Source organism: Brassica rapa, chromosome A03 (genome assembly GCF_000309985.2).
Source record: "Brassica rapa cultivar Chiifu-401-42 chromosome A03, CAAS_Brap_v3.01, whole genome shotgun sequence".
Lineage (NCBI taxonomy): Eukaryota > Viridiplantae > Streptophyta > Magnoliopsida > Brassicales > Brassicaceae > Brassica > Brassica rapa.
In genome coordinates, this window is record NC_024797.2 from 30609207 (window position 1) to 30635319 (window position 26113).

The window sequence follows — 26113 nt, forward strand, 5'->3', positions numbered from 1 at the left end:
CAGAAACAACATCATGAAAGCAGAAGTAACATCCTCAAACAAACAGAAGCAACATCCTTGAAACAGAAATAACATCCTCAAACAAACTGAAACATAATAAAACCAGATAAAATGTTCTTCAAGACACTTCTAAGCAATGCAAACAGAAGAGACCTACAAAAGAGAGCAGAGGATTAAAACTTGAACTCGTCAACAAGCAATGCAGCTGAGACTCAAACTCTATCAGTAAATAAGAACATGTACCTTGCTTAGAACTTGATTCGCATGACACATTCTCAGCCTAAGACTCTCAGGTTTGGAAGTGCAGCTGCGGCTCAAACTCTACACAAAATGAAAAAGAGAAGATTAAAAGCTGAACTGGAATACTCAAAACTTAATACAACTTAAGAACTAAGAACATACCTCTTTGTAGTTCATCTTGTAATTCAATCTCAGCAATCAGTTGCTGAGTTGAAACCACGTTTCTTTCATTGATTCGAATCTCACACTTAAGCCATTGTTCTGTGCACATGAGAACCTCAATCATGTAGTGGGTCAAGCAACTTCTCGATGGATCAAGGATTCGATTACTTGTGCTAAAGGCAGACTCTGATGCAACAGAAGAGACTTGCATAGCTAGAACATCCTTAGCTATGGCAGCTAAGGTCGGGTACTTTGAACTGTTGATCCTCCACCAACCTAAAACATCAAATGGAATTCCTAGAGGATTGGGTTTAGGAATTTCTACCTTCTCCTTCAAGTATAGCTCTAACTCAGTGCTTGCATCTTGAAATCCCAACTCGTTCACCATTTCCTTGTACAAGGAATCCATTCTTTCATACCCATACTCATTCTCATCAGAAGAATCCATCGCAGCCTCATCTTGTGACTCTTGGACACTCTGACTCTGAGACGATGAACCAAATGCTGGAGCAGTGTGTGATGCTGCAGAGGCGTTGTACTCATCAAAAAGCCTTTCCATGACATCAGTGACTGAGTCGTAGAGCACCTTACTTTGTGGACTATCTTTCCCATAAAGCTTTTCAAAGCAAAGACCAGCAAACTTCATCTTGTTCCTCGGGTCAAAGACACTTGCAACAATCAACAGCCTATTAATGTCTTTTAGACCATCCCAATACTTATTAAACTTTGCCCTCATAACCATAGCCTTTGTCCTAAGCTTCTCATCCGTACTAGTACTCAATGTAATCAGATTCCTTTCTATGGTGACAATCTCATTGTAACACTTGTAGGAACTAGGCGAGTTAGAAGCAGAGACAACTAAAGTGGAGTTGTAGAATATTACCAGGAACTTAACCAAACCCTCCACTTTATCCCAATCCTCTGAAGTTGGTGGTCCAACCCTCTTCTTGCCCTCCACAGTCTCTTGAAAGTGATCATTGTAAAGCTTGTCCTCAACTTCCATTCTATCAAACGCTGCTCTAAACTTCAAGGCCCTTGACAACATCAGGTAGGTTGAATTCCATCGTGTCTTGCAGTCCAAAGATAAGCTACCTCTTGTCATCCTTGCTGACTCAACCTTCTGATCAAATGATTCGACTCTCTTAGAAGAAGCTCTGATATATTGTATGGCGTTCCTTATTGCACACACACTCGCATCCACCTCTAGCATACCATCTCGCACAACCAAGTTGATGATATGAGCACAACAACGTAGATGCAGAAGCTCACCTCCCAGCACTAAGCACTCAGGTCCTAAAGCGTTGAATGCATCCCTGAACAACTTCAGAGCATTAGTGTTCGCAGTGGCATTGTCTACTGTTATTGTAAACACTTTCTTTATCCCCCATTCAGCCATACACTCCAGCAAGACAGAGCATATTGTCGCCCCTTTATGATCCGCTACATGCTTGAAACCAATGATGAACTTCCTAAGTTTCCATCTATCATCGATGAAGTGTGCCGTGATGACCATGTAGCTAGCTGCTGTACTTGGTGCAACCCAAATGTCTGTTGTTAAAGAAACCCTTTGCTTGTTGCCACTGATCAGCTGCATCAAATCTGATTTCCTCTTTGCATACAACTCAACAATATCCCTTGTTGCTGTTCTTCGTGAATGTGGCTTAGGAAGATTCACCTTGTTGCAGAAGTGCTTCCATCCCAAACCATCAACAAAGGATAGTGGCAACTCCGATATGACAAGCATCTCATTAGTAGCTTCCCTTACAACTTCATTAGAAACCCTCGCCAGCTTCAACTGAACACCATCTTCATCATCACTTTCGGCATTCAGAGTATGTTGAGTCTGAGACTGACTTTGTACCCATGTCTGATGTTCCTTGCAGATACCAAGATGCTTCTTGAGACATGAAGTGCCATTGGACGTTGCACAACGCATAACTCTACCGCAATAGTTGCAGCTGCATTTGTTCCGATTATCCTTCAGTCTTGTGTAATGATTCCAAACTGTTGACCTTGTACTTGTATTCTTCTTCTTCTTAACAGCTGCAGCTGACTTGGTCTTCCTTTTGTTTCCACTTGCAGTAACAGGACTAGTTGTCCCAAACTCATCATCGTTTCCCTGAGTTTCATCATCATCTCTGATAGCTTCACGTTGAGGTGATGAAGAATCCATCTGCAAAACAAAAACGAGATATCAACTTGAGTTCTGAATACATCAAAATCACAAAATATAAACTGCAAAGTGATTTACTCTAACTCTATTATGGAACTAGAGCACAATCTAAAGTTATCAACTTGATAAAGAACACACTTCTCAAATTTCATTCTCAAGTTTTAAAACATCACAATCACAAACATCATTATCGGCTTATCACTTTAACATAAAAAAAAATTAAAGAAGTAACAAGTTCAAGTTCATACCTTCGATTGATTCGTTGAAAAAGCTGAGAGAGGATATGTTTCAATTGGAGAGGGAGATGGTGAAATATAAGGGAAGGGAGAAGGGACAACATCCTTAAAGGATTCCAGTTTCTCAAGATGCATTCGAAATCGCAATCGTTGCTTAGGACTCTACGGTTTCGTTTGTTCGAGAGTCGAGAAGAAAAGTTAGAAAACATCGAGTCCCAAGAGACACGCCTAACCTAAGAACAATAATGACAGGTTGTTGGTTTGTTATTCGGTTTTCGGGTAAACCGAACGGTTCCGGGTTTTAATCCGAACCGAACCGAAATCCGAATCACAGAAATTTCAAAACCGATCGGGTTATTAGGCAAAACCGAAGCCGAACATTTTCGGGTTTTTCGGATCGGGTCGGGTCGGGTTTTGCGGATCCGGTTTATATGCCCAGGACTAATCTCCACTACAAAAGTGTACGGCGGCAATTCGCATGCTTGCTTATGGCTGTGCTGCTGACGCCGTTGACGAATATCTCCGACTTGGAGAAAGCACAGCACTTTCATGTTTAAGCAATTTCACAGAAGGCGTAATATCTTTATTTGGAGATGAGTATCTACGGAGGCCCACTCCAGAGGATCTCCAACGACTACTCGATATTGGAGAGATTCGTGGCTTTCCGGGAATGGTAGGAAGCATCTACTGCATGCATTGGGAGTGAAAAAATTGCCCAACCGCCTGGAAAGGACAGTACACATGTGGATCAGGAAAGCCAACAATTGTCTTGGAGGCCGTAGCTTCACAAGATCTTTGGATATGGCATGCTTTTTTTGGTCCTCCAGGTACATTAAACGATATTAACGTTCTCGATCGGTCTCCTGTTTTTGATGATATTTTACAAGGTCGAGCTCCAAGGGTACAATATGAGGTCAACGGACACCAGTATGATTTGGCATACTACCTCACAGATGGCATATATCCAAAATGGGCAACATTTATCCAATCTATATCAAACCCTCAAGGGCCTGAAGCCGAGTTATTTGCAAAAGTTCAGGAATCAACCAGAAAAGATGTGGAGCGTGCCTTCGGAGTATTGCAAGCTCGATTTGCAATAGTGAAAAACCCGGCTATTTTGTGGGATAAGACACAAATAGGGATGGTAATGCGAACATGTATCATATTACACAATATGATAGTAGAAAATGAACGCAATGGATATACTCAGTATGATACATCAGAGTTTGAAGAAGGAGCCTCGAGTAGAAGTTCACAGGTGGATATGTCATTTTCTCCCGCGGCTTCAAATCTCCGTACTATGCTTGACATACGGCGACGTGTTCGTGACCCGCACATACATGCACAATTGAAATATGATTTGATTCAAAACATTTGGAACAAGTTTGGTAATGATGAAGATGTTTAGTTATTGTATGTTTACATTTAGTCTTTCAATAAATGAAAAATTTTATTTTATTTTAAATAAATTTAAAATATTTTAAAGATTCAAAAAAAAAAAAAAAAAATCTAAGGATTCCATTTCGGATAACACCATTGGACCTACATTAATGCTTAGAGTCCTTAACTATTTTAAAAAAAATATATATATTATTTTAATGCTAAGGATTCCAATGGTGATATCACCATTGGAGTTGCTCTTAGATATCATCGTACAAGTTGTAATACTAAATTCGTTATAGTAGCGAGTTTTTGGTTGAACCTGGTGGTCCGAAGAACCATGTATACGGATGATGTCTTAATGTCATCTGTAATATCTTCAAAATTCGTAAATATGTTATTTGCAAGATTTGAAGGGGGGAAATCAAACATGAAGAATGATAGTTTAAATATAATTTTTTTTTTTTGTATAATTTAACAATACATGAAACGTCTAGAGAGAAAAGCTTTGCCCACCTTTTTTGGTATGAAAGCTTTCCCCACCTGATGTTGAGCAATGGTGTGTGTTTGAGTAAGTCTTTTTCTAAAATGTTTTCTGCGTTTATTTGTCGCAATGATAGATAATTAATTGTTCTTTTTATATAATAAATCGCTGACTTTTTAGGTGAAAAAAGAGTTGCCATAAGTTCCAGAGGGACTGTGGTGGCCTCTTGAGCAGGCTCGAAGCCTAGAGTTGGAGGCTATTATAGGGTTCTACGGTACTCGATCTGACTAGTTTATTTTTCTTTGATTTTTGAAGACGCTGAAGCTCTGGATAAGCTTGTTTGTTAATATAATTGTTCACACCCGCATGCATATTTGATAGTAATCAATCATACGTGCCCACTACTGAAATTATTTTAAGAACTTTGATATCTATCGATTTGTTTATTGGTAGTTTGATACACACAAAAGTTGAGATAAAGCAATTAATATTTTATGATATGGAAAAGCAAATGTTGCAAAATGTCTAACAGGTAACTTGAAGATCTTTTTCTGGTGAGTCAGGTCTTAGATCACATTTAATTAAAAATACTAAATTGTAAAGGTTAAGTCTATTGATTTCCAACTTATATCATATTTTAACATAGTATAATAAGTTGTTGATAAATGTAATTTACTTTACAGGAATATATATCTATACACAACATGCGAGGGATCGGAATATGCTCTCTTTATTAGGCAGTAGAGTCTCTTGTTTCTCGCAGAGTTTAGATAGATTAACCAAATATTAAATTACATAATCATTGCTTCATTAGTAGTAAACCTTGGTCATGTTTACAATAAGCTATTTAGCTATCATTCACAATAGTTAAATATTCATGTTTCATATCTTGAACTATTAATAACCATTATATATAGGTATTTTGTATAAAAGATTATAACTCTAGCATGATATTTTATTACTAGGTATTATTTTGATTTCATATACCAGTCATTTTCTGTTTTGTGTTTAGATTACAATAATACAACTCCGAATATGTTGTTTTGACCTAATACTTTAGATAGATTAGGTTTTGTTTTCAACTGAGATGTAAAACATGTGATTCTGTAATTCATTTGCATATGGTGCAGATAGAATACGATACTTGATGCTATAGATATACATACAGTGGCATGACTTCTCAGGTGCTGACGATTAACTAATTGTCGAATCATATACCGAGTTGACTATCTCTCTGGTCGGACATATATATGTGATCGTTGCTAACAAAGTAATGCATATGCTTTTATTCTACTACATCTGACAGTTGACTTCCATATAAGAGTCTAGTTCTCTATTGTTGGTGAATGGAATATTTGTATACGTCAAGGTGAGGAAAAAATAAAACTTATCTGTACATGGAGATTATGCAGTTATACTTATTCGACTGATCGTTACGTACAAAGCAATGCATAGGCGAGATGTTCATCTAACATGAGTGTTCTTTCACCTAACATATTTGTTTTTTTTTTTTCAATTGGTCATAGGGAAGAAATCCGCAATGTTAAAAATGTATGTAACTTTCACATTAAGGTGAACTACTATAAATCGTGTGTATCTTCTCTAATATTGTTTTTTGACTGATGTATCTTCTAATCATGTACTAAATTATTTTTATAAGAGTCTGGATTTGGGATCCAAATCAATACTAAAGTTGACGATGCTGCCCGACATATATTTCTTTTTATTCTTACAAGCCGATGCGTATATCATTTTTATTATTACTAAAATGTGTTTATTTATTTTGAAAATAGAATATATATATATAGACAAATTGTATGCAGCACCTGGTATGTATAATACTATGCATGGTGTTGTGTTGTCTCTGTGTATATATGTGTACCACTAAGTGCGAATAAAAGGTACATAAGAACATCAAACTTAAAAATGCATCTTAGTGGAATTTCATTCACCCACTAATCTTTTGGCATTATTGTCGACTTTTAGCCTTTTGTGGGTGTTTAGTTGGTTTTTGTTTTAGGTGCAATAAATGCTTATGTATCTTCATTTGTAAATGCATTAGGGCATCTCTATCCCTATTCCATTTTTTTCTCTAAAATGGAATAAAAGTGAATATAGAGTAATAAATGCTCCAACCCAACTCCATATCTTACTCCATAATGAAATTTACTCCATAAATAGAGTAATCTCTTTTTTTGTTGTTCATCACTCCATTATGGAGTGGAAAATTGAGTAGGGTTAGAGCAATTTTACTTCATTTTCACTTTTAATGGAGTTATACATTGGAGATGCTCTTAGAACATATCCTCCGCTTTTAATATCAACTTTATAAACTTCTCTTCTCTATATATTGTCAATATATTCTTTAACAATAAGTAATAACAAAACAAAATGTTTTATAACTGATCTCCCTTATGAGGTCTCTCGTTTCAAATTCCATTCCTGAATACATTATGATTATGAGTGAGTTAATAACATGATTACATTTATATTATATTAAGCTAACAACAAATCCAATAGAAGGCAAAGATTTGTAGTCTTGGGAGCTGGCATATAAGGTGGGCAAGATGATCCTTTTTTTCTTTTCGGTCTCGGTGTTCTCAGCCATTTTTAGAATCTGGTTGTAGATAACTTTCTCAAAGTTAAAGCCTTTCCGATGATAGAGCATGTAGATGAATCGGAGACGTTCTGCATTCATGGCTGTGTAGCTCATCGTTGGGATCCAGTTTGAGCACACTAGTTTGTACAACACCTGATTTGTGACTGTCAAGTACTTCGAGCTCATGTCTTCCCAACGTTTGATTCTGTTCCCAAAGAGGAGGGTGCATACTTTATCAAGATTCTCATTCCCCCAGCTTGAATCTTCCTCAAAGTGTGGGATGCAGTACATTGTGTTGATTAAACTCGGAGAGAATTCTACCAACGATCCTCGTACATAGACAGCAATCCCATCTCCTCGAGGTTCAGCATCCCCTAAATTAGCCACAAATTCTCGAACTATAGACGGCTGAAATGAATCAGAGTCACAGACTGTGTAGAGTGGCCCGGCGTCAGCAACTACCTTCTTGACATCTTGGAGGTTTTTATCCGAGAGAGAGTGACGTTACTGGTGAATGAACTGCCTCGGTTTGAGACTGACATACCTTTCTCTAGCCCCTTGGGTCATGAATCAGGCTGACACAGGTTTCTTTGATGGTCGCAGTAGATCTGGTTTTTCTTGATACAGAACCTGAAACGCAGTTCGGCTGTTCTCATACCGTGTTTCTTTGGGAAGGATCTCTTCCTGCATGTCTTCTTCCTCTTCCGATGAGTTCTCTTCAGACAGAGACTCCACTTCAGGTTCAGAGTCCTCCGGTGGTGGAGTGCATCTGATTTGGCGTTGGGAGGATTTGCGTGGGTTTTTCCGGGAGCTGGAGACGGCAGTTTCAGGCACCGGTGTCGACAGGTTTGCTGAGTTGGTGTTGCGAGTTAATCGCGAGCTTCTCCTTAACGGTTACAGGTTGTGGAGATGTGGAATCGCCGACTTGGTGTGTTACACTTGAGGGGGGGTCAAGGTTTACCTAAAAACAAACGCTACCACACCACAAAGACATATTACTTGGCCCAAGATAAATTGGCCCATTAAGCATTGACATAATCGTGAAGAACAAGTTAGGCTTAATGATTCGTGTTTTTGATGGGTTACACTACCCATTATGTGTGTCACACACTTTCTTCGCATGACACATTCGTGAGAAACCTGGTGAGCAATCATCAATAGGTCATGAAGCTAAGCAGCCTGAGGTTCCGATTACAAGGATTTATGTACATGACTCCTTACATAGAGTCTGTCACGGTGAGCCAGTCATGGAAGTTCAAAATCATGCACAAATCTAACCACACATCAAGTCACCAGCAAAACCATCTTAGTATCATTCTGAGCATACCTGCCTCCCACTTCATGTTCATCGGGAGGATTATTTAACTTCTTATTTCTCCAGAAGTCAGACCATGTTTGTGCTCAATCAGAACAGTGATCGATGCCAGTTGAGAGTGTGGTAACACCCTGATCCAGACCGAGTGTTCGTCACACTGAGCCATTGTTCAGACATCTGCCCAATCAAGACAGTGATCGGCTCCAGAAGCACGAGCATGGTGATACCCTGTTCTAGGACGAATGTCTATCACACTGGGCCTTGCTTCCTTTTTTTTTTTTTTTTGGTGGGCACTCCACCGTTTATTACCTTCAGTTGTTTTCAGGTGTTTCTTGATCCACTCCAGACAGTGATCATAGCTCATAACTAAAATGGGGTGACATCCTGGTCCGAGAAGAGTGTCTTTCTTCATGGGATATGTGTCAGCAACGTGTTCCTCAGGTCTGGTGTTTGTCTTTCAGCTAGTTGAATTTGTACGCTCAGGTTTCGCTTGGTGTGGACTCGATATGTGTTTATTTTTGTACATACAGACCTTCCTAGCTGACCTCATGATGCTCTGTTCAGAGATCTACGATTCCCAGGGCCTTTCGGAGCCCCAGGAAAGTGTTGAAATCCAGCGGTTTTGTGAAGATATCTGCAAGCTGATTCTCAGATGGTACATGTTCAATGACTACCAATTTTTGCTCAACCAGTTCTCTTACAAAGTGGTGTCTGAGATCGACATGCTTAGTACGAGAGTGCTGCACTGGGTTCTTAGATAAGTTAATGGCACTCATGTTATCACAATGAACAAGCATAGAGTCAGAGAGGTACCCGTAGTCCACCAGCATTTGCCTCATCCAGAGTAGTTGAGTGCAACAACTCCCCAAGGCGATGTACTCAGCTTCAGCTGTGGATAGTGACACACAATTCTGTTTTTTGCTGTGCCAAGACACTAAGTTGTTTCCAAGGAAGAAACACCCTCCAGACGTGCTTCTTCTGTTGTCGACGCATCCTGCCCAATCAGCGTCGCAATACCCTGCTAGATTCGCATTAGTATCAAATGTATAATGTAGATATACTCTAGTGTACCTTTCACGTATTTGGTAATTCGTTTGATAGCGTTCATGTGGGATTCTTTAGGCGAGGCCTGGTATCGAGCACATATGCCCACGCTGAGACATATGTCTTGTCAGCTTGCAGTGAGGTACAAAAGGCTGCCGATCATGGCTCGATATAGTTTTTCGTCCAAACTAGTACCTCCTTCATCTTTAGACAGTTTGGTCGTTGTACTCATGGGGGTTCTGGCAGTCTTGCTGGTTTGCAGACCAAATCTCTTCACCAAGTTCTTAGCATAGGTGCTTTGGGTGACGAAAACTCCATCATCCATCTGTTTGACTTGAAGCCCAAGAAAGTAACTCAGTTCACCCACCATGCTCATCTCAAATTCTCTTGTCATTGTGTTCACAAATTCGTCAACTAGGGTCTTTGAGGTGCTTCTAAAGATGATGTCATCGACATAAACTTGTATCACCAGAATGTGTGAGTCAATCTCTTGAATGAACAGTGTCTTGTCCACGCCTCCTCTCTTGAACCCAGAGGTGATGAGAAACTGAGTCAATCTCTCATACCAGGCTCTAGGGGCCTGTTTCAGTCCATAGAGTGCTTTCCTCAGCTTGTATACATGATCGGGGAAATGTGGATCTTCAAATCCCTTTGGCTGGCTCACGTAGACTTCTTCTTGGAGCAGTCCATTTAGGAAAGCGCTCTTGACGTCCATCTGATACAGTTTGATTCTCAGCTTACACGCAATTCTAAATAGCAGACGTATTGACTCTAAACGAGCAACCGGAGCGAAAGTCTCATCGAAGTCGACGCCTTCTATTTGTGAATAGCCTTGCGCAACTAGTCGAGACTTGTTTCTGACCACATTGCCGTTCTCGTCAGTTTTGTTCTTGTGTAACCACTTGGTTCCAATGATGTTCACTCCTTCAAGTTTCGGAACTAAGTCCCACACGTGTAGTCTTGTGAATTGTTCCATCTCCTCATGCATTGATGCAGTCCAGAACTCATCCTCCAGTGCCTCTTGTAAGTTCTTTGGTTCCGATAGAGAGATGAAGCATTCCACTTTTGTTAGCTCTGTGAGAAAGCATGCTAGCTTGACCATATCTTTGAAGTTTATCTGCTTCTTCCGAGTTAGACGTTCATCATACACTCCTCCAATAATGTCGTCAGGTGAGTGGTTTTTATGCACATTGACTTCAGAAGGGATAATCTGGTCATCAATCTCAGAGATCTCTTCATGAGGAGAAGGTATATCAGTATCTCTAGTTATTTCTTGTGTGACACTCACGTTTCTTCGAGTTACACCTTGTTGATAGAAGCCAACTCTATCGTCAAAGACTACATTCACTTTGTCATCAATCAGTTTAGTTCTTGAATTGAAGACACGATAGGCTGAGCTATTGGTAGAGTAACCAAGGAACATCCCCACATCACTTTTAGCATCGAACTTCCCCAAATGATCCTTATCATTCAGAATGTAGCAGAGACATCCAAAGACGTGACAGTAGCTGAGGTTCGGTGTCTTTCCTTTGAGGATCTCATATGGTGTGGTCTTGATCTTAGGCTTGACATACATTCTGTTGATGATGTAGCACGCTGTATTCACAGCTTCTGCCCAGAATCCAGATGAAACCTGATTACCAGCTAGCATAGCTCAGGCCATTTCTTGAAGAGTTATGTTCTTTCGCTCAACGATTCCATTTTGCTGAGGTGTTCGTAGTGCAGCATACTGATGTTGTATGCCTTGATCTTCACAGAACTTGTCAAACAGGTTGTTCTCAAACTCTCCCCCGTGGTCGCTACGAATTTGGACAATTCCTCCTCCTCTCTCTTGCTTGAGTTGCAGAGCTAGGATACGAAAGCTTTCAAGGGCATCTGATTTATGTCCCAGAAATCTTACCCAAGTGAACCTGGAAAAATCATCAACTAACACAAAGATGTATCGCTTTCCAGCAACACTTTCAGGTGAGATTGGACCCATAAGGTCTATATGAATTAATTCAAGGACACGTTTTGAGTTAATTTGAGATACCTGTTTATGCTGAACTTTGATCTGCTTACCTTTGCAGCAGGCACCACATATGCTATCTGTCTGATCTGAGAGGACTGGAACTCCTCTCACTACCTCAGCCTTCACGAGTCTTGAAAGACCATTGGTGTTCATGTGTCCAAGTTTCTTGTGCCAAAGTTCTGTCTGTGATTGTTTAGCAGTTAGACATTGGCTTGATGGTTTCCACATGTAGCAGTTATTGCCCGAGCGATATCCACACAGTATGATGTCTCCTATGTCGTTTACTGCTCGGCACTCCTTTTTGTCAAAGATGACCTGGAGTCCTTCGTCACAGAGTTGACTCACACTGATGAGATTGGCTTTCAAACCTTCTGACATAGAACACATTTATGAGATGTGGAAGGTCAGCTATATCCGTCAAGCCAACACCAAGTATCTTTCCTTGATCTCCATCTCCGAAGGTTACTTTTCCACCTTGAATTTCTTCTACATTCTCCAGGCATTCCAGGGTTCCAGTCATGTGTCTTGAACAGCCACTATCAAAGTACCAAGGAAGATCAGTCTGCTTAGCGCTGTCAGTTGATGTGTATGCCATGTTTCCCACGATCATCTCATTGCTCATGTCTTTACGTAGAGGATCATAGTTCTGAGGGAGTGACATTTCATCTTTGTGGTGTGACACTGACGCTTCATCAGATGGTTCCCAGTCTCGAATGAATGCAAGATTGCACATTATAGCTTTTCCTTCTCTCTGAGCACTGATAGGAGAGAGTTCAGGTTCTGACCCTGTCGTTGTATCAGTGTTGATCCTTAGTGATGAGACTCTGTTTCCATATTTTGGATACAGATCCGTCTTAGCAATCCACACATGTCCCACTTTGCTAGGTTCCATGAAACATCTGCTGGTTCTCCACGCGCGTTGAAGTTGATTTCTCATGAAATAGCAGTTAGATGCCTTATGACCTGCTTTGCAGCAAAACATGCATCCATTCTTACGTTTTGTGGAAGATATACGTGTGCTCTTTGTGACCGTTGAATTGTCAGAACCAACTGTCTGAGGTGTGCTTGTACTAGTCTGTTGAGAGCCTTTCACAAATGTTACTCCTTGGGCCAGGTCCTTTGACTGTGAACAATAACCTTGATATCCAAGTCCACGGTAGGTGACTGGTGATTGTCCGACACTCAAAATATGATCAAGTTTGTCAGATCCAGTGTTAAGCATCCTCACCTTCTTGTAGTTCTCACTGAGCTCGTACTGCAACAGTCGACTCTTTTCCAACTCCTCATTCAGCAACAGCTTGGTTTGATCATATCTGGTCTCCAGGCTTTTCAGGCTGTGTGCTTGATCTGAGATGGTTTTCTCAAAAGACTCTCGTTTTTCTTTTTCTCTGTTTTCAGTATCCACTGGAGTGATTTCATCATCTTTGGCAGGTTGTTCCAGTTCAAGAATGTTTACCTGAGCCTTCAGCATTGCTCGATCCTTGATCAGTTGAAGATTCTCAAGGCTTAGCTTAGTGAACTTATCAAACAGAAATCGGTACTCAGATTTGAGATCGGAGTTATCTCCTTCTGGTACTATCTCAGATTCTGAATCTGTCATAGAGAGTGTCTCACATGCATCATCTTGGCCAACCAGAGCTACAAAGTTCATGAGTAGTTCTTCATTGTCGCTGCCCTCCTCAGATTATGTGTCGCTGAAGCAGATGAGTGATTTGTCCTTCTTGAGATTGTTAGGACACTCGCTCCTTGTGTGTCCATACCCCTTGCACTCGATGCATTTCAGTTCCTTTCTTTTGGTCAAAGGACATTCATTTCGATAGTGACCGTAGCCTTCACGTTCATGACATTGTAGTTCCTTTTTACGGTTTCCTCTTCCTGAGTCAGTTCATGCATTCGCGCGATCACTGTCTCTGTTCTGAAATTGGTTGCTAGACCTGCTCTGTCCCTTCTCAACCCGTTTAAGTATTTTGTTGAAGTTCTTGGCCATAAGACTCATGTTGTCCTCAATTCGTTTGACGTGATCAATCTCCTTATTGTCTGCAGTAAAGGCAATTCCTTTTTGCTCTTTAGGAAGTCCTTCAGCTCGTTCCAGGTCATGAACCTTGAGAATCCCGGCCAGTTGATCAAACTTCATCTCATTAGTGTTGATAGCAATCTTCAAGACAGCTTTATATGCCTCAAATCGTGGAGGGAGACATCTCAACACCTTTTTCACAAGTTTCTTCTCATTATATTTCTTTCCAAGAACAGAGGCTTCGTTGGCTATGGAACTGATCTTTGAGATGAAACTCCCAATTGATTCATCATCCTCCATACGTAGATTCTCGAATTTAGAAGCTAGATGATCAATTATTGTGCGTCTTACACTAGTGTTTCCCTCAAAGTGATTGATGAGTGTGTCCCACGCTTCCTTGGCTGATTCACATCCCTAGATGATTTTGAATTGATCGAGATCAACGGCTGAGAAGATCGTCGTGAGAGCCTTAGAGTTGAACTTTGATGCAGCCTTATCAAAGTCAGTCCACCTCTCCTTGGGTAAGGGTCCCATGGACTTGTCATCCATCACCATGGTTGGAGCAGTCCACCCTTGTTCAACAGCAGTCCATGCGTCTTCATCTATCCCTCGAATGATATGTCTTATTCTGGCTTTCCAATGACCAAAGTTCCCCTCATCCAAAATGATTGGTTTTTGTAGTGTAACGAGTTCTTTCATAGTTTCCATGATAGTCGCAGGATCTCAACCTGTGAGTAGAACCACAGAGGTGACCTACTCTGATACCAAATGAAAGATCTAAGATAACTAAAGTAAAGGACTCTCAAATATTTCCAAACACAAATTTGTTTTATTAAGAATCTTTTAGACAATCCAACAGGACTTAGTCTAATCCGAATGATACAACGTCTAACCAGACTTGAGACGAACCAATTCTTAATCTATCCAGTGCACTAGCGATGAAAGCCTCATCGCTTGCCAACCTAAAGAATGCTACTGAACAAACCTCAGAGCACGTAAAAACAGTTCCCAAAAGCGTAACCTAGACACCCTGCATCGTTACACTTTTATATCCTTTTTTCTAAGATATCTAATCTCCCTGATATCTCTCCAACACCCTACCATGTCAACACCTTGTAACGACTTGTCAATCGATATGTCACATACCGGTTCAACCGTGTAGCACTTCCCCTGTTCCACATTGAACCGGCTCCAACCTGGAGCTAACAAAAACTACTTATGCTATTCCTCTTTGACCTAACCAACTTCAAAACAAAGTGATACACTACAATCGCTAATCACTATCAAATGAATCGAAAAAGTTATCATTCTCTTTCCACATATTTACATCTTTATATATTTTTTAAAAAATATTTACTAAAACCATAAATTTAATTTAAAATTCATTAAAAATAAAACATCTGAACCCTGCGCGTAGCGCCGGAATACCATTAGTACTTAAAGAAAACTTTAATGTTATTAATTATTTGGTTCATATACTAATAGTTATTTTTTCTAAAACTATGAACTCTTCTTAGTTATTTGTTTATCAGATTATATGATTTGTAATATAAACAAAAAAATTAATCTCTACAACTCTCGCCGGCGCTTACAAAAATTTTCCCTATTATAAGTGAACAACATAAATATGTTCATAATTTGTATCAAATATATGTGGCCAACTAATGTCTCGCAGGCGAGATTTAAAAGGAATTTGGTAGTAGTGATGTTAATATATCTGGACAGTTTTGTGATTTTGCCCCTCTTGACTGAAGGGGAAAATCGAAAGCATCCATTTATTGCTTCTTCCCTTTCTCATACTTTTGATCTGTAATCTATAATAACAACGAGGCTATTTACAATTAAAAAAAAAAAATTTATCTACTCTGATTCTGCTGTCTCATTTTCTGTCTTGAAATCAAGCAAACACTTTGACCAGAGCAAGAAATCAAGCAAAATCCGATCAAGCAAGAAATCAAGCAAAATCTGCTCCATCGAATTACGGTTGAGTCGTTGGATAGAGGAAATTTTTGGATTAAACCACTTTGATCAGAGCTATGTATACATGGAGAATAACGGATCATCTAAGGTATATAAAGAATTATAAAACATTGTAAATTCATCATATAGTGTGTAACAAGCAAACACTGGTCATCGCGGGAAGAGACATCAAACATATACAAACTTATCTACGGCCCAGTTCTTGAGAGATAATTTACTGATATGATTCATCTAAGACGCTCCTCCTTTTGAAGAGAATTAAAGTCTAAAAAGTTTCATCTTGTGGCATAAACCTTAAAATGTCTTTGGCGTTGGTGAATCTAAGCAAGAACACATGCATTTGCTACTGGTTAGTATCCGTAATGTGATATGGTCAAGCACCATTTACAGCTTTGCTAGTGGAGAATCTCAAGACTCGAAAGAAAACGACCAATATTCACGTACAAGAATTATAAAGAACTCAATTTAATATCATAAGAATTAAAATAAAAACAATGGAGTAAAATAATTCTAATTGAATTTCCATTAATGAATTCTTCAATCTAATAACAACCCCTTAGTGGTCAGAAGCTTCTAATTGAAGCATTTCACTCCTTGGCGGAATAGTGACAGAGTAGAATCAGAATGTAACTCTCTGTGATGAATATACTCCCACAGAAAAACATGCTCAAATCATCTCATCACCTTCGACCATTGCATGAGACTCCCACGTCTTAGTCGTGTGAACTTGATCCATGTACATTGACTAACTTGTAAGCATAAGCAAAACTTCCACTCCAACTCTGTTCATCCGATTTATCTTTGACAAACCAAAACATCACTGACTACACTTTGTAGGACAAACAACTCCTCCCAGATCAAAAAGGTAAGTGTTTGTAACCAGTGGCGGATCTAGCCGAAAAGTTCACCCGGGGGAAACAATTAATAATTATTAATAAAATTTGCATTATATATTTTATAGATATATTTTCTATCAACTATATAAGTGTAGTATACAAGATCCATTGTATGGAAACTAAAAAAAATCTTGTATAAGTAAATTTAAAATTAAAAATAACAGAATTATAAATACAAAAAGTCATGTTTTCATGATATCACAAATACAAGTACAGATATTCAAATCATACAATTTTTTTCCTAAATAATGTTTTATTTCTCACTCATAGTATGGATTAATAATTACATATGAAAAAAAAACAAAAAAATATATATTATTGTCATTGCATATATTACGACAAAGTAAAGAAAACTGCTTATTATAACATATCAAATAAATAGAGATTTATTTTTTTGGCATCAATAGATGATTATTTTTTACTATATGCTACAAGTTGATTTTCTTAAGTTCAAAAAAAAAATTGATTTTATTTATATAAAATGGAAACAATGGTTAATGGTCGCCAATAAAATTTGGAAACATAATAATGCTAACAGAAATATAATAAATGCCTTTGTAAAAAGATGAAAATAATTGAGATTTTGAACTGAGCTTTGAAAACAGATTTTGTTAGGGGGGCAGAAAGTATTTTTCAATGGGGACAACTGAAATATATACTCATCATATAAAGGAAAGTTTTAAATTTCATATGGGGCAACTGCCCCATACTTACCCTAAGTAGATCCGCCCATGTTTGTAACATCACCAACACATCTCTGTATCACTCTCCTTATCCAAACATCTTCACGACATGTCTTCACACCATTCCACTTAGTTAGCTTAGTCAAGACACCACCAGGTTCCCACACTCTAATACTAAGAGACAGACCCGAGAGTCCCTTTACCCATGAGCAAATTTTCAATTATCCAGTGTGAGCCTTGATATCATTGATTCTACGAGCTTTCGTTCAATTTTTTTTATAAACAGTAACACTTTATTTCACCTTCATAAAACGCCAAATCAAAAACATTGAAGTGTGAAGAAGAGAATTCTAGAACAAGATTGAGCAATTTTACCAGAAAATTCATAGGAAAATAAAATATCAGAAAAGAGCAAGAATAATAAGCTAAAAAACTTTTACAATTTTTCTTAGGTTAATCTCAAAGCGAAAGCGTATTCTGCTGTATACTTCTTTGTTACTCTCTCATTAGCTGATGTGTCTCATTGGTAGTATTCCCTTGTATTAGAGCATGTGTATACGAATTCGTATATGTAGCTCATACTGCATGCAACTTGTTTCCTTGACATTGCTGGAATAATGTTGGATTCGTTTGACTAATAGTGTGCCTGTTTCTCGTTTATCTAGGACTCTACCTTCAAGTACCACAAGACTTTTCTGGATCTGTCTCTGTTTATCTGTGTTGGTAAATGCAAGCCTAGAAGATGAGGGACCAGATTACTTGGCTATGGCAGCCTTGAGGGCGTCTTTGCATCATCCAGACGATATTGATTGGACTAGCTCAGATTACTGTACTTGGACTGAACTGGATTGTGACAATAACAGCCGCGTCACAGGCATACGGCTCTCCAACAAAGGATTCGCAGGAAGCCTACCTCCGGAGTTAGTTAACCTGACAGCTCTGCGAGTTTTCGAGGTAACGGGCAATCAGATTTCTGGAATCATTCCTACAGGGTTTACTGAGCTGCAGTCTCTGCAAGTGGTTGCTCTCTCCAGTAATTTGCTTCAGGGACCAACGCCAAAGTTTAACTCGATGGTTCGAGTTGATATGAGTCTAGGCACGAACACTTTTTGTTTAGATTCTCCTGGCTCTCCATGTGACCCCATCGTTCAGACTCTCCTTTCTATTGCTGGGGGATTTAACTATCCCCTAGAATTTGCAAAGAGTTGGAAAGGGAACAACCCGTGTCAGGATTGGTTTGGCATAACCTGTAAAGAGGGTCGAATCGTTAATTTCGCTGTGCAATTCACCCAACTAACAGGTAGTATCTCTCCAAGGTTTGGAGACCTCGACTCTCTTCAGTTGATTGACTTGTCGTATAACCATCTGGCTGGTACTATTCCCGTTGAAATAACCAAGTTGAAGGAACTCAGACTCCTGGACGTTTCCTACAATCAGCTTCATGGCAAGGTGCCAGAATTCAAGATAAAAAACGGGACGCCAGTGATATATACTAAAGGCAATTTGGAGATTGGGACTGACATCAGTCCGGGGGTTCCTTCACGTAAGGGAAACAAGAATATCAAAATCCTCGTGGGAAGTTTGACTGCGAGTTTGGTTGTCATGTTGCTGGTTGTCACGGGGTTCATTGTTTATCTGGTTTATAAAATGAAGAAGGATCTTGTGCAGTCTTCTGAGCACCTCGAGATCGAGATGGCTGAGCACAACGAGATCGAGATGCCTGAGCACAATGAGACCGAGATGCCTGAGCACAGCGAGATCGACATGGCTGAGCACAATGAGATCATCGAGAACAAAGCAATCCCAATGCAGATTCTCAGAGTTGCAACGAACAACTTTGGAGTTGAGAATTTACTCGGAGGAGGCGGCTTTGGATCTGTATACAGAGGTACACTGCAAGATGGAAGGGAGATTGCTGTTAAGAAGATGAACCAAGCGGATTTTGCTGGTAAAGGCCTCAAAGAATTTGAATCCGAGGTCACTGTTCTAACCAAGGTTTATCACCGTAACCTAGTGTCTCTTTATGGGTATTCCATTGAAGGAAACGATAGGCTATTAGTCTATCCGTACATGCCCCAAGGCACATTGAGCAAACATCTGTTTCACTGGAGTGACCACAGTTTGAGACCACTCGACTGGACTGCACGCCTCAGTATTGCGTTGGATGTCGCTCGAGCAGTAGAGTATCTCCATACGCTGGCTCTCCATAGCCAAAGCTTCATCCATAGGGACTTGAAACCGCCAAACATTCTTCTCGGGGATGATTTACGAGCCAAAGTATCTGACTTTGGATTAGTGACTGCTACAGAAGAAGGCAGAGAATCAGTCAAGACCAAGTGTCGTGGGACACCCGGTTACATGGCACCAGAATATTGTATACTTATCTTATTCCTCTGTCAATTATCTATATTTGATTGTTTAATTGATTTTCGAAACTAACAACTAAAATATCTGTAACTGCAGTGGATGGAAGGGTTACGAGAAAGATCGATGTTTACAGTTTCGGAGTCATCCTAATGGAGCTCATAACCGGCAAGAAAGCTACAGACCATAGCCGAGCTGAAGACGATATCCATATCACAACATGGTTCAGGAAGATGCTTCGTGAAGAAGAAACTTTCTCGGAAGCTATTGACGGAAACATTATCGCCAACCAGGAGACTCAGCGGATCATATACGAAGTTGCAAAACTAGCAAGACAATGCTGCACAAGGACACCTGAGCAGAGACCAGACATGGCTCAGGTCGTCAGCTTCCTTTCCTCGCTGATTGAGCGGTGGGAACCCAGTGGCGAAATCCAAGATTTCGATGAAAATACAGTTTCTTCGGATATGCGAGCAGAATGGGAGAATATTGTGAAGGGAAGCAGCAGTATGGTGTGATAATGTAAAGAGTTTTGGAAAAGCTATGCAGCTATACATGGTGTTGTTTTGTAAATTCAAATATGTTTCTCTGTTTAATCTTAGCTTTGTTTCAAATTGTGTTTAGCTTTGGTTATGTTGTGTCTCCCTCCTTCAGAGCTTGGTCTCCAGAAGAACTTAGTTCTTGCTGGCTGTTCTATTTTAAAAACGCATCTCATCTTGTATCCCTCCTTGTTCATATAATCAAACTTGTCTTAGCGTTAAAAAAGAAGCTCAGCCCTATAGTATTATACACATATGAAACCATTTAAGCTCTTCTCACTTGAACCATTTAAGGATTTTAGGTCGCATTCATGCTAATTTAAATTGGATATTTTTATAAATATCTTTAGTTTTATTAATTTTAAATTTTATAACAGGTAGTCATAGATAATATCAATATATCATTGACGAGTAAGACAACAACATTGGTTTTTTTTTTTGACGACTTAAAATGTAAATCATAAATGATAGATCTATCTCATGATCTACATATACTTTTATGCAGTCGTCATCAGTTTTACAATAATCTTGGTACTTCCATTCAGCAGCTGAAAATCATTTAAAACAAGTAATATGAATAATTTTTCAAAAACAAAAAAAACTGATTTAACTTATTTTATCTAGAGTTATTATTTATATGAAAAAGAAGAATAAAATATTAACAAATGATTGAAAAATGATAGGAAGCAATTAAGAAAATGAAGAGTAGAGATGTAAACTGAATCTTTTCCGTTGACATGATTGTCTTTGTAGCTTTTAGTTTGAAGAAGATAAAGTTATATGTTTTTTGGGTTTAGAGCAAACAGTTATCTATACTATACAATACTATACTATATTATACTTATATCTGTTGTTAGATAAGCTTGCGATACAAGTTTCCTTTTCCTATTTTAAGTTGTGATTATCTTTAGGATTAGGAGATATGATAATACTAAGTGATTTAGGATATTTCGAGTCCTATATATATGGATGCAAGGTGTGATGCATAATGTGTGATTTTGAGACTTGTGATTTGTGATTGAGATCTTTGTGATTGAATAAAAGAAGGACTTCTTATTATTGTGATTCTATATTTGGTATCAGAGCAAAGCATAACTTTGAAGTTTCCAATCGACAACAATGGGAGACGAAAAAAGTGATATCGTGTTACACCAAGATGGCAGACCTACTTCTGTCAAATTTCCGATGCTAACTTCATCGAACTATACTGTCTGGGCCATGCGAATGAAGATAGCACTGAAAGTCAGCGAAGTATGGGAAACAATAGACCCTGGAACCAAATACGAGAAGAAAAACAATATGGCTATTGTGTTCTTATTCCAATCTATACCAGAAACTTTGGTCTTACAGGTTGGCGACATTGATACAGCAAAGGCGGTCTGGGAAGCAATAAAAGCGAGACATGTCGGAGCTGAGCGGGTGAAAGAAGCAAGGTTACAAACCTTGATGGTTGAGTTCGATTGAATCAAGATGAAAGATGGAGACACGATTGATATATTCTCTGGAAAACTATCTGAAATAGCTTATAAATCTGCCTCCTTAGGAGAAACAATTGAAGAACCAAAGCTTGTGAAAAAGTTTTTAAAGAGCTTGCCAAGAAAGAAGTACATTCATATGGTTGCTTCACTTGAGCAAGTTCTAGACCTTAAGACCACAAGTTATGAAGATATAGTCGGTCGTTTAAAGGCGTATGAAGAAAGAATAACTGAAGAAGATGAAGAGGATGTCAATGATGAAACAGGGAAGCTAATGTACGCCAATGCAGGTTCAAATCACGAAGTCTATGGTAACAACTACAATAACCGGGGACAAGGACGCAGTGGCAGATAAAATTGGAGAGGATGAGGTCGCGGTCGTGGATCTTTTCAGCAACAAAGAGAAGCCTATAGGCAAGAACGAGGTGGAGGAGATGCCTCACATATCACATGCTTCAACTGTGACAAGCTTGGACATTACGCTACTGACTTCCTGATAAGATGTTAAAGCTTCAAGAGACCGCCGAAGGGAATGAAAAGAAAGACGAAGATACTCAAGAAGCTGATGAGTTGATGATGAACGAGGTCGTTTACTTGAATGAGAAGAATGTAAACCCTAAAACCTTTGACACAGAATCAGATACTAAAGATGTGTGGTATCTAGATAATGGCGCCAGCAACCATATGAGTGGAAACCGTATGTTCTTCTTCGAGCTTGACACTACCGTTACTGGGAAAGTACGTTTTGGAGATGACTCACGAATCAATATAATGGGGAAAGGCTCAATTCGGTTCATTATCAATGGTGGAAAGAAAATTTTGAAAGATGTCTACTATATACCATCGCTGCGAAGCAACATCATTAGTTTGGGACAAGCCACTGAGGCAGGCTGTGAAGTGAATATGAAGAACAACACGCTCAAGCTAGTCGACAAGCATGGTCTACTAATGGTTAAAACAACAAGAACTAAAAACCGTTTATACAAGGTCACGCTACAAGCAGATCACATTGAGTGTTTGAAGGTAACGACCTGTGCAGAGTCTACAATGTGGCACGCACGGTTGGGTCATATCAACAAAGAGACCATGAGGTCAATGGTCAAGAAAGAACTGGTTACAGGCGTGCCTGAAGTCGAGAGCAGTACTGAAGCTTGTGTCTCATGTCTGAAGGGAAAACAAACCAGGAAGCCCTTCCCACAAGCAACCTCGTTCCGAGCTTCAAAAACTCTCGAATTGATTCATGCAGATCTCTGTGGACCCATCACACCACCAACACCAGCCCACAAGAGATACATTATTGTACTCATAAACGACTACTCGCGATACATGTGGACAATACTGATTAAAGAAAAGAGTGAAGCTCTCGAGAAGTTTAAAATATTTAAGCTACGTACGGAGCAAGAAACAAAAACAGAGTTAAGAGCGCTACGAACAGATAGAGGAGGCGTTGTATCTCATGAGTTTCAGTCCTACTGCGACAAGTATGGGATCAATCGACACTTGACTGCGCTGTACTCTCCTCAACAAAACGGCGTAGTAGAGCGACGGAACCGGACGTTATTGGAGATGACAAGAAGTATTTTAAAACATATGAGCGTACCAAATCATCTATGGGGAGAAGCAATAAGGCATGCCACTTACTTGATCAATAGGGTTGCAACAAGATCTCTTGACGGGTTGACTCTGTATGAAGCGTTGAGAAGTCGGAAACAAAACCTGTCACACTTAAAGGTTTTTGGATGTGTGTGCTACACTAGAACAGAGAATGCTGGTAGGAAGAAAGTAGATGACAGGTCCAGAGTTCTTGTCCACTTAGGAACAGAACTGGGATCTAAAGCTTACCGTCTACTCGATCCTCACACCAAACGCATTATTGTGAGCCGTGACATTGTGTTTGATGAAGACAAGCAATGGTGCTGGACAGATGAGACAGTCGATATGGAAGCTGGTGACTTCACGCTCGTGAACAAACGTTGGGATAATGATGTCCCAACTGACGCTGAAGCTTCTGGTCCTGCAAATTCAGCTGAAGACAATGATGAACCGGGGGAAGAAGAAGTTAGCGAAGACGGGGATAGTGATGATGGCTTTCGACCACGACGATCAACAAGAACATCTACGAGACCTACATACCTTGACGACTATGTTCTCATGGCTGAGATAGAGGGAGAACGTTTGTTGATGGCTATTAATGAGGAACCTTGGGACTACAACGAAGCCAAGGAGCTGGAGGTTTGGATTGATGCGTGTAAGGACGAGATTTTTTCAATCGAGAAAAACAATATGTGGGATCTGTTTGAGCTACCTAGAGGTGTTAAACCAATAGGCTTGAAGTGGGTGTTTAAGATTAAACGCAATGCTGATGGTTCGATCAGTAAATACAAAGCTCGCTTAGTAGCTAAAGGATATGTTCAGCGGCATGGCGTGGACTATGATGAAGTGTTTGCTCCGGTGGCTCGTATTGAGACAATAAGATTGATCATCGCTTTGGCTGGAACACATGGCTGGGAGATACACCATCTCGACGCTAAGACTGCGTTCCTTCACGGAGAGCTAAAGGAAGATGTGTTCGTCACTCAACCAGAAGGTTTTGTCGTCGCTGGGAAAGAACACAAGGTTTACAAGTTAAAAAAGTCTCTCTATGGATTACGAAAAGCTCCTAGAGCTTGGAATATAAAGCTTAACCAGATACTTCGAGGCTTGAACTTCAAGCGTTGCTCAAAGGAGCCTTCACTCTATCGCAAAGAAAACGACCAAGAGCTACTTATTGTCGTAATCTACTGATACCACTCAAATTACCCTAAGGAGTGTTACTCTCATCAAAAGAGGTTCAGATGTAGTACTTAGGGATCAAATCCACAAGGAGCTAGGGAACAATGAAATCTAGTGTTTATTAATTCTAAGAGTTGTAAATGTTTAAATGAAATAGCAATAGTAACAAGCGAAGTAAATAGTAAATGTAACTTGATTGGAAATGATATTAGATGCAGGGCCACTATTCAGGTGTTGGAGATTATAATATCTATAAATGCCTATTTGTTGCATGCATGATATGTTAGAGCTCAACCGCTTAACTTAGTGATCAGCTGTCGCATGTTTCACTGGTTAACAAGCTAGATCTCGTGTCTCAACGGTTAGTATGTTGACAATGAAAGAGTGTCGATCGATGGTCCTATTGGGACGTCGACCGATACACCTTTGCCTACGTCGACCGATAGTCAGTTGAGGACATCGATCGACGGGTTCTAGCCAGGCCTATGCGCGAGTATGATATGCCCTATTAAGATATTAAATTGGCGGTTATCCCTCTTTAGCAGTCCTAATATGATAGATAGATGTCAGGATGGGATAACAAGGGTGTTTGAGTATGCAATCCTATGATCATGTTCTAGTTAGCAAGGCTAAAACAAGCAATGAATACAAATCTATCATGAATATCACAACAAGACATATCTATAGTTTGGGGCTAATCCCACAAACCTATCTGAACCCTGGATCTAATAAATGAATTACTCATACATAGCAGAGCAATTCATGACAATAAGGAAATGGGAATTCATAGTATAGATGAAAAGAAATGAAAACAAGGAGTTCCAATCACAAGTGATCTTCTCTCCAAAACTCTCTCTCTCCCTCTCTCAAAGTAAAACTGTAACAAAAAGCTCTCTCTGCCGTCAAAACACTTAGGCAGTATATAATCTACTAGGTTAAAAACTCGTCAGGGCATTTTCGTAATTTGGCTTGGACTTGGGCTTCAAGTCCGCTGGATCCAAAATGTCGCGTGTCCACTGTTTCGACATCGATCGATGGTACTTGTGTACATCGATCGATATTAATCTTCATTTTTCAAGGCATCTCTTGGTGTCGATCGACAGCAGTGATGCACATCGATCGATTGTTCTTTCTCTCGTCGACCTCTACATGGTCAGCTCGGATGAAATGTCCTTTAAGCTCCAAAATGCTCCAAAGTCATAGCTTTACTCCGAAATGCACCTGAACCTGAAAACATACCTAGAAGAGTAGAAAACATAGATATATATATATACATATATATATATATATATATATATATATATATATAGTAAAACACCTATATACCATGGATGAAAACGGGTCAAATCCAAGGTATATCATCTACGTAGACGATCTTCTAGTTACTGGTTCTTCTTTAACCTCTATCCATAATTTTAAACGAGAGATGGCTGCAAAGTTTGAGATGAGCGATCTTGGACTATTGACGTATTGTTTGGGAATAGAAGTGTTGCAAGGTAATGACGGGATCATTCTCAAGCAAGATAGATACGCACAAAGAATTCTAAAAGAAGCTAATATGAGTTCTTGTAACTCTACTCATGTACCTATGGAGTTAAACGCAGCTTTCTCCAAGTAACTTGATGAAATGAAGATTGATGAAAGGGGGTATCGCGTGCCATTGGATGTCTCCGTTACCTGTTACACACGCGACCAGATCTTTCTTTTAGCGTTGGTGTTCTCAGCAGGTATATGCAGGATCCGAGG

At 39.5% G+C, this 26113-nt stretch overlaps 3 protein-coding genes across 3 annotated transcripts; 2 read left to right on the top strand and 1 right to left on the bottom strand.

The window, feature by feature from the left end:
- Positions 1-289: 289 nt before the first annotated feature.
- LOC103862291 (zinc finger BED domain-containing protein RICESLEEPER 2-like) lies at positions 290-7565 on the bottom strand. The gene is made up of 3 exons (XM_009139986.2): positions 7182-7565; positions 403-2575; positions 290-321 (listed from the first exon to the last, which is right to left on the bottom strand). Exons 1-3 carry the CDS (start codon positions 7563-7565, stop codon positions 290-292), a joined length of 2589 nt encoding a protein of 862 aa, XP_009138234.2.
- Positions 7566-15702: 8137 nt separating this feature from the next.
- On the top strand, positions 15703-21193 carry LOC117132657 (receptor-like kinase TMK2). Its single transcript, XM_033287456.1, has 3 exons — positions 15703-15726; positions 17670-17743; positions 17883-21193. Exons 1-3 carry the CDS (start codon positions 15703-15705, stop codon positions 19654-19656), a joined length of 1872 nt encoding a protein of 623 aa, XP_033143347.1. The 3' UTR covers positions 19657-21193.
- Positions 19734-20099, top strand: LOC117132658 (receptor-like kinase TMK2). The gene has a single exon (XM_033287457.1). The coding sequence runs from the start codon at positions 19734-19736 to the stop codon at positions 20097-20099; it is 366 nt and encodes a 121-aa protein (XP_033143348.1).
- Positions 21194-26113: the final 4920 nt, after the last annotated feature.